This window comes from Mus pahari, chromosome 19 (assembly GCF_900095145.1).
Source record: "Mus pahari chromosome 19, PAHARI_EIJ_v1.1, whole genome shotgun sequence".
NCBI classification, from domain to species: domain Eukaryota; kingdom Metazoa; phylum Chordata; class Mammalia; order Rodentia; family Muridae; genus Mus; species Mus pahari.
This window is the reverse complement of record NC_034608.1, coordinates 85,269,701-85,278,809: the sequence shown is the minus strand read 5'-3', so window position 1 is coordinate 85,278,809 and position 9,109 is coordinate 85,269,701. Positions and strand designations below refer to the sequence as shown.

At 57.9% G+C, this 9,109-nt stretch overlaps 1 protein-coding gene across 6 annotated transcripts in view; it reads left to right on the top strand.

The window, feature by feature from the left end:
• Positions 1 to 4,421: 4,421 nt before the first annotated feature.
• Positions 4,422 to 9,109, top strand: part of Ssbp4 (single stranded DNA binding protein 4) — an 11,013-nt gene continuing 6,325 nt past the window's right edge. For 5 of the 6 annotated variants that reach the window (XM_029532121.1, XM_029532120.1, XM_029532118.1 and 2 more), the window contains exon 1: positions 4,424 to 4,611. In XM_029532121.1, coding sequence (XP_029387981.1) covers positions 4,556 to 4,611 — 56 coding nt within the window. In that variant the 5' untranslated portion in view covers positions 4,424 to 4,555. Of the gene's footprint in view, positions 4,612 to 9,109 lie in introns of all 6 variants that reach the window. The other variant, XM_021218880.1, reaches the window with a different exon arrangement.

Here is a 9,109-nt window from a genome sequence, read left to right as displayed (position 1 = left end):
GGAAACGTGTTTTATAGTAAGACAAACTTAAGTTCATTCCCGTTTATGATTACATTTGTTTCTCAAGGACTGGGCTAGGCCCCACCCATAACCTTAACTACAAATGGCTCTGTGCTGCTTGTTCCAGGAATAGCAACCATGTTTTTGTTTTAAAAAGTTCCAAGTATTGTGCAGCCCTCCATCATTTCAGGCCACTGTGACTACCTTGTTACTAGCATCTTGCTTGCAACCATGTTTTTGTTTCAAGAGCCGTAGGACTAACTCCTTATCCGTATGTTCCTTCACTCATGTACCCCACTTACTTTACCCGCCAAATCCCCCATTTGGAAGCCTCCTACTCCTGAGCTATAAAACTCTTGTCTTCCTTACACTCAATTCTGTCTTCTCGAACCGTGCCTTATGGGGAGGCACCTGTGTACATGTGAAAATGCTTGCTTTAATTAATGTTGCCACCTTTAATTGGGTCGTGGTCTTTCTCCTTCAATGTTTGGGACAAATAATAGTTGTGAGCTGCCATGTGGGTGCTGGGAATTGAACCAGAGTCCTCTGAAAGATCAGCCAGTGCTCCTTCTAGCTGAGCCTCCCGAAAGCAACTAATTAAGCCAGGTTGGTGTCGCAGGCCAGTGATCCCGGCCTGCTGAGGCAGGAGTTGGCAGTTCCAGCGACTTACACAGTTTCTCAGAATTTGAGATAATCCAATGCATACATATGTAATGTCCATTTGGAAGCTCACAGGGGAGCACCTGCCAGGCCTAGTGTCACCAGGAACCTGAATGTGGCTGCTGCGGTCACAATCGTCCTCTGTTGCCATCTCGTGGCCACATCTGCAACTACAGCCCATGGCTGTTTTGAGGGGCAGGAAACCCAGGTCCCCCCGGGGTGGGGGTGGGGGTGAGGAGAGAATGGAATGCAGAGTCATCTGTTCAGCAAATACTTTGAGTTCTCTTCACGAAATGAGAGTCTGTGAGACTAGCATGCACTACCAGCACACCCCAAATGAGGACCCGGTGTTTGGTTCCTGCTGTGCAACCCCAGGCAGGTTGCTTTGTCACTCTGACACTGCTCTATTCTATGAAGTTGTACCAACGCTGGGTAGGACTCAGCAAAAGATGAATTAACCCCCGTGCTTGGCGCTGAGCTGAGGTTCCGAGGTCGGGTGGAATGGGGTACTGCTGGAGGACAGGGCTCGGTCTTGCGGGGGCCCAGCACGTATCAGAAGACCAGCACTGTCTCGGGATCGGTCTCAAGCGGTGGGAGCAGTCTGCGGGCTGGGCTGAACCTCCGGGCGGTCCACCGGGCGCCAGGGTGCGGTCTAGTGAGGGCGGACGTCTCTTTCTCCTCCTTCCTGCGCGGCTCCGAGAGGGCAGAGGTTGCGCTGGCACCGCAGCACAGAGCAAGCAGCGTCCAAACTCCGGCTTTTGCACCCAGTAACTCTTATTTTGGGAACTCCGCACTCCGAGAGCCAGAGGCACAGGTCGCCCTCAGGACTCCTTCCTCCCTCCACCCCAGGTCCACGTCCTCGGGCTTGCCGCGTGCACCAGCTGCGGCTGCCCCCTTCCCGGTGTTGTTTGGGTTTTAATTTTTGTGTTGCACTTAGAAAATTACCCATAATTACAGCTACGGAGAGGAAGCAGTCTCCGTGTACAGCCGTGCTCCAGCTGTGCAGCCTCCAAAGCGCAGCTGGGCGGGGCTGAGGCCCGGGACGGAGCGGGAGGGGGTGCGTGTTGCAGCGACTCCAGCGGCTCGCGGTTCCCCGAGGGGTGGCCCGGGTGTCAGAAGCACCCGCTGTCAATAGTGACAAACGAGGCGTTTGGTGAAATCTAGAGAGGATATCAAAAGGCATGGGGACAGGGTAGAGGAGAAGGGTGAGGAAGAGGAGGGAGGAAGTGGAGGAGGGAGAAAAGATGAACGAAATAAGGGGGAAGAGGAGGGAGAGGGAGACAGCCCTGCAGTTCCGGGTCCGGCCACTCGGGGGCGCGACGGAACCGGCTCCTCTGGTGGATGGGGTTGTCATGGGGCAGGATCTTCTAGGGAAGAAAGTTTAATCCTTCTGGGTTTTGGGGTCCAGTTTGCACAGCCTGGCCCGCTTAGGGAAACAGGCAATCTGGTCTCTACTGCACCCGAGAGAAACGGGAGCAGGTGAGGGGTCCCCTCAAATCCTCGTTAGTCCAAGTCTGTGGCCAGTTCACTTTATTTGACGTATACTTACTTACTGTTGTGCTTATGCGTGGGAGCACACGTACTATTGTGCGTGTGTACGTCACAAGAGGAGTCAACAGCTTCCATCATGTGGGTGCCGCGGGTTAAACTCAGGTCATCAAGCTTGGTGGCAAGCGCCTTCACCTGCTGAGCCATTACGCACGCCCAAGGGAAAAATTTTCTGGGTTCACCACCAGCCACTCATCTCTCCCACTCGCGTTCTGCAGTCTCCCGCACCTTAACCGTGCGTGTGCCCCAGGGCCTTTGCACTGGCTGGAACTGGTTTGAACGTTCACTCGCTCCTTCCAGTCCTGCAGTGTCAGCCCTCTCACTTCCTCTCCCTCACGTGGGCGGGCCCCTGTCTCTGCCCAAACTGGGTGTGTGTGTGTCCTGCGAGCTCAACTCCCCCGACTTTCCTAGCTGTGTTTGGGAGCGCCTCGGTTGCCATGACGACTGCGCAGTTGCTCCCGCCCGCAGAGCCTCCCCCAAGCAGCCTTCAAGGGCTGCGGGCGCCCCCCCCCCGTTCTTTCCTCCTCCCAGCGTCCGTCTCCACTCTCCTCCGGGACTCCCACCGTCTTCGCTGCCGCCGGCCCTCCCTCCCTTTGTCCGACTCCTGTCGCCTGCTTTCCCCAGCTGACTCTTTTTTTCTCCAGGAGTCGTAGCAAAGTGTCCCCGCTGGGTCCCCAGGGCCCGGTAGACAGCAGGCGCTCAATAAATAGTTCCGGGGGTGGGTGGGTGAAGACACTGAAACAAAAAATTGTGGCTGAGAGAGGGGAAACCTTGCATCCTGGGCATCTCCAGACCTTGGGGACACAATTGAGGGTGGAAGGAAACTCGGAGCTGCGTGCTGTGCCTCCCGGTAGCACCCGCACCCTCTCTGGGTCTCGCTGAGAGCAGGGCCTGCAAAGAGCTGTGGTGCGCGGTGGCACAGGCGCCCCGACGGCCTTCCAGGCACCCAGCAGTCGCCAGCCCCGCGGCGGGGAGAGGAAGCTGGGGGAGGGGGTGGCGGGCCAAGCAGGAAATGGGAAAGGCCGGCGTCGGCCCAGCTGGGCCCTGGGGGAGGAGGCGGGGCGCGCCCCGGCAGCCTTTCCTGAGCGCCTGGAACCTCAGCGGCTCGGCTTCCCGCCCGCCGGCTAGGGTGGGGGCGGGGAGGCCCGGGCTAGGGGATCTGCCCGCACCAGGGACACCACGCGAGACTTAGCGCCCTGGTGACCCGCGGGCTGTCACGCTCCCACACTCCCACAGGAAACCTGAGCCCATGACCGCGCCACCCGGTGCCGACGACCCACCTGTGCGCAATCTCCAGCAGGTCCCCCCCTAAACCCGTCGGGCCCAACCGGGGACACTTGCGGCGATAGCAAGCTTTAGCCTGGATGCTTCCCGACGCCCATGCGCCACGACCCCTCATGCTCTCACGGGGCCCGCGTGTTATACACGTGCGTCTGCGGTGTGTGTGGGTGGGGGGGGGGAAAGAAGCTCTCATTCCCAGCGTGCACCCAGAGGTGGAGGCAGGAGGACCACCTGTTCAAGGAGCCTTAGTGAAGTAGAGAGCTGGGGGTCAGCCTGGGCTACAGGAGACGTTTTGTTTCACTCCGACTTTTGAGACAGGGTTTCTCTGTGTAGCCCTGGCTGTCCTGGAACTCGCTCTATAGACCAGGCTGGCCTCGAACTCACAAGAATCCTCTTGCCTCTGTCTACCGTGTGAAGAAACACTGTTTCAGAAAAACAAACAAAACGTGCTTGGTCTGGGGTTCAGTCCTTACAACGCTGGCATGCATAAAAAAACGGGCTCCACGCACAGCTCACAAACCAGGCTAAGTGGCACAGCACACGCCTGTCGTGCAAACGCTAGGGAGGCTGAGGCAGGAGGATTAGAATTTCAGGGTCATCTGTTTATTATGTTCGAGACTAGCCTGGTCTACATGAAACCCTCGAAACGGAGATACACACAGTCCGTCCCCCCCCAATATCTGTACGCCTGGGGCTCGCGGCTATCCTCCTGCCTCAGCTTCCCAATTGCACGAATAGCAACTGCTGGAGCGCGTCCCCGGCTTGAGTATCTTTGGGGGAGGTACTGTAGCCAGTACTTATTGGTGCGCAGCCTATTGGTGGGCAGTGCCGCCCCCGCGGGCTCTGCGCGTGCGCGCTCCCAGCGCGGGGGGGGGCCCACCCGCGCTCCCGCCGTTGCCACTTTAAGAGCGGCGGGAGCGCGCGGTGGCGGTGGCGCGCTTCCCGGAACAGCCCGCGGAGGGCAGCGCGGCGAGAACCCACCCGCGGCCGGGGCTCCCGCGCGGACATGGCCGCGGGGATCGGGGCGCGGGCAGCGATGGCCACGCGCGCCTGACAGGTGCGGAGCATGTACGGCAAGGCGAGCAAGGGCTGCGCGCCCTCGGACGGGCAGGCGCGCGAGAAGTGAGTGCGCGGTGCGGGGCCACGCGGGACCGGGGGCCATGGGGTCACGCGAGACCAGAATGGTGCGGGATTTCAGGGGGGACACAGGAGATCCGGAGGTCTCGTGGAGTGACTGGAGATCAAAATGGTGCGGGATTTCAGGGGTACACACGAGATCAAGGGGCTCATGGGGTCACGCGAGACCAGAAGGGTGTGTGATTGTGGGTGTGCGAGACCTGAGGGTTCTTTGGGGTCACAGAATACACAAAGGACAGAATATATTGGGGTACTCGAGTTCCAGGGTCTTGGGGGGGTCACATGAGATAGAGGGCATGGGCATGAGCTTGTGAGAGATCCAAGGGTGCTTGGGGTCTCAGAGTACCTGAGGGGACAGGAAATCAATGGGTCAAACAAGGGCCGAGGGGTTGCTAGGGTCACGTGTCGGTTCGGCGGGTGCAGGATCAGGGGCTCACTCTAAGGAGTCGGCGGTGTATCAGATCAGGACTCAGGATGCCCAGGGCAGGCACAGCGTCTGAGGGTTGTAAGGCCTCCGGAGTTCTGGGGTCACACAGACCTGACAGGTGTGAGCTTTCGGGGTTGGCTGCAGGTCTTAGGGCCGCAGAGTCCCAAGTATACAAGCTGGAGATTTGAAACAGGACGCGTGGGTATTCATTGTGGCTGCAAATTTGAGGAGGTTGGGTCGGACCCTATTGTCCTGCGGGGTGTTGGGGTTCTGGAGGTCGTGGGGTTTGCGTGGACTCTCCTGTCGCTTGTGGGCAAAGGTACGGATGCAAAGCCTAGAGGAGAGGTGCAGACGAGCACCTGACCATGGCGGTCCCGGGGCCACCTCCCGGAGCCCCAGGTGAGCCAGAATGGGTCTGGCTCTCACCGTCCCACATTGTCCCACATTGAAGGTACAGGGTGCGCTGCCCAGGTGGGCAGGCTGTGCTCTGGCTTCCAGTGAGGATGCGCCTGGGCTGGCCTTCCTTTCCGGGGTGTCCGTGTGGAGAAGTAGGTGAAGTGGGAACGTTTGAAGTGTGCTGGGAGCCCAGCACTCACCTTGGGGGTGTGAGTGCGGAGGCCGGGATTGTAGCAAGGCCTGGGGGGGGGGGCAGCTTGCCTAGAGGCTGAGCTGCCCAGTGCAGCCCTGGGTACGGGACAGATCACCTGGGTCACTGGGCTGCCATGCAAGGCTGACTCCCTGAGAGCCTGCAGTTAGGACTCATTTATGGTCAGTAAACTTAGTGGCCCTTCCTGGCATGGGGCTGCTGCCCATGTGGGAAGCAGGGAGTGACTGATTTCCCTGACACCTGGAGAGGCCCCAGTCTTGGGAATGGTTCACAGTCCTGTGTTGGGGGGTAGGGGTGGGGTTGGGGGTGATGACTGTATGAGAGGAAGCTCACATCCAGGAAGTAGGGATCTAGTCATCCCACACAGCACCGTCAGGAACCTCAAGGTAGGCTGTTAGAGGAGCAAAGGGAAGTGGGGGTGGGGCAGGCCATAGGCTCAGTATGTGCAAAGGCCCTGTGGTAGGCACAGGCAGGGAGCACAGCTGGACCACCGATGGGCAGAAGTCCTGAGGGAGGCTGAGGCAGGAGGATTCTCCCATCGAAGCCCAGCTGCTTAGTAAGACGGGTGTCTGAGGAGCACTGTCCCTGGGTGGCACAGCTCAGAACTGGAAGGAGGCCAATCGGGCCTGGAACAGCTGAAGCCAAAGTCAGGGACCTGGGGCGGACTGGAGGCCTGAGTGTGAACCACGAGACCCTTCCTGGAACATTGCTGGAGTGGGGTTGTCCATCTTTCCCATGGTGTCATCTCCACAGAGGGTGTGGTAGGCTTACCTTTCTGGGGTCGGGGCTTCCAGCTCCAGTGTCTCAGTTACTGGCTGGCCTAACCTTGATTTTTATCTTCTGAGAAGTGGGGTAAGGGGAGTAGCCCTGCCTGTCTCAGGCCTCACCTGCTGTGGCCTCCACTTTCCTGGCCGACTTGTCCCCTGCCTCTGCCACTTTGCAGGCCTATGTGTCTAGGCCTGGGCCACCAGCAGCAGGAATGGGCAGTGGAGACCCTGCATTTGAGCGGTGAGGATGAGGTTGGGGCCTGAGTGGCCCTTGTGTAAGTTAGGGTATGTGAGCATTGGCCTTTGCTGCCGTCCAGCAGTTGAGGTGGCTTCTCTGAACAGCCTTCAGAGTGTCCCATGACACTCCCCTGGACATGGGTACCCCACACCTCGGGAGGAAGGAATGTGGGAGTCAGGGTCACTCGAAGACTGGGTAGATCTGGCGACAGGTTAGGTGGTGACTGGAGTGTCACTGTTGGCGGCTAGCGGCCTGTCTGAGGGGTGCTGGCAGGGGTGGCCTTTACAGTAATTTCCCCATAATTATGGTGACAGTGTTGATGATGTCATGAGCTACAGGAACCAGCTAACAAGCTCTCCGTGCTGCACAGCCCTAGCCCATACTCCAAGCCACTCAGCCCTCGTAGCAGGGAGGGTGCAGAACATGCCCTGGCTTCTCGTGGTCCTTCCGTCTACTTGCTTTCTGCTACATGGGAACTGAAGGTGCTGAGGGGCTGGGCTGACCCAGGACAGTCAGTGGGTGGGGTCTCAGGTCTTTGTCTGCGCTTCCCTTCCCCCATAACCCCAGTGCTATCAGAAGACAATAGGATGGGTAGGGTCTGTGCAGAGCTGGGTCTGGCAGGAACATGATAGACATTGGAGTCAGGGGAAGCATAGCCTAGGCAAAGGCCCTGGGGCAGGAGGCAGGAGGTAGCCAGGGACTTCAGACACTACAGGGCCTGGAGTGAGCGGCTGGTCCAGGTTGTTGCAGATCTGAGACATTAGGGAGAGGGGACAGTTGAGTATGCTTGAGACCTGGCCTTGCTGCCTCCCTCTTAGCCTCACCCCCCCACCTCCTCTGTGGTCTCCCCATGGCCCCAGGCTGTGCTGGAGTGCTATTGGGAGCCTGCTCATCCCGTAGCACCCAATCCCTTAGTTTCCTTTGGATGTGTGGGAACTGCCAGGGAGCAGGTGGCTGAGAGGCCCACAGATGAAAATGCCAGGAGGACCCCAGCCCCTGACTGTCAGGAGGGGGTCAGGGCTGGGATTCCACGCTGACCATGCCACCATCCTGCACTGATGGCACATGCTGATGCTTGGAGCAAGTGGGGATCTGGGGACAGTCACCGTGGGGTGACATGGTGGCACTGTGAGGCCTGTCCAGTAGCTGTCACAACTCACATGGTACAAGGTGCAAGCATAACCCTCATCTTGGGCCAGTCCACCCTGATCCTGTGTGCTGGCTCAGTCCTCGATCTGCTCTGTCCTTGGTGTGTTTCTGCGAGAACATGAACCCTGGGAGGATGACCAGTGTGCCACTGCACAAGGACAGACCAGGATGGGTGGTGGATGGGTGGATGAAGGGATAAAGGAATAGTGTCAAAGGGATACAAGGTGCTTGCATTCATCCCTGCCTCTGTCCTGGGACAGAGAGGCCAGGGCTAGGAGGCTGGGAAGCTGAGATGTGAGGGAGGAGAGATCCAGAGAGCGAGCCGGGCAGACCAGTTAAAGGCAGGTTATTTTAGAGAGAAGCCCTCAGCCAGGGAGGGTGGGGCAGGGACAGCTGGGGGAGGCCCCTGGAACCCTACAGGTGTGCTTCTCCAGCTTCTAGCATGTTCCTTTATCCTCATGTCCCTGTGGGGACTGGAGGGTGCACCCAGAGGACATACATGTGAGCTAGAGACCAGTGTGCAGTGGTGGGTGACCCTGGGCAGGGGTAGCTGCTGAGGAAGGAGCCTGGCTGGGTAGGATGGTCTAGCATACCATGTTAGACCAAGGAGCAGGGCTTCCCAGCAGCCCTGCCTGCTGTCTCCCCACTCCCCAGAGGCACCATTACTTGCCAAGGACCAACCTCAGCTGGGGAGAGGGTCCTGGAGTCCTTGATGGATGCAAAATGACATCTGTTCTGCTCTTGCAAACCAAAGCCCAGTCTTTTATTTTGCATAAGCTATTTCCTAAGGAAATGCATATCAATTCAGTTATTTATCACAGGTTCCCTTTTGATTATCCCACAAACCATCATTTTATGACCTTAGCCCCTTTACTCTAAAGACAGCCATGTGGCCAGAGCTGCTGAGTTCTGCTTGCTGGAGCTGGAACATGGCTCTGTTGTTTATTATATTATTGCCAGCTTTCTATTTTCCAAGTTCCTTACTACTTAATCTTTGCTCTATAGATTGACCTTGAATTCAAAGGTCTGTATGGCTCTGTGTCCTCGATGCTGGCATTAAAGTTGTGGACCACCTTGCCTGGACCTATGCTTTCTTCACCTAAAACTGGCTCACACTGGCCTTGAACTCAGAATACTGTTTTTTTGTCTCTTGGGATTAAAGGTGTGTGTGTGTGTGTGTGTGTGTGTGTGTGTGTGTGTGTGTGTATACCAACCAGGCATGGTGGCACACGCCTTTAATGCCAGCACTTGGGAGGCAGAGGCAGGCGGATTTCTGAGTTTGAGGCCAGCCTGGT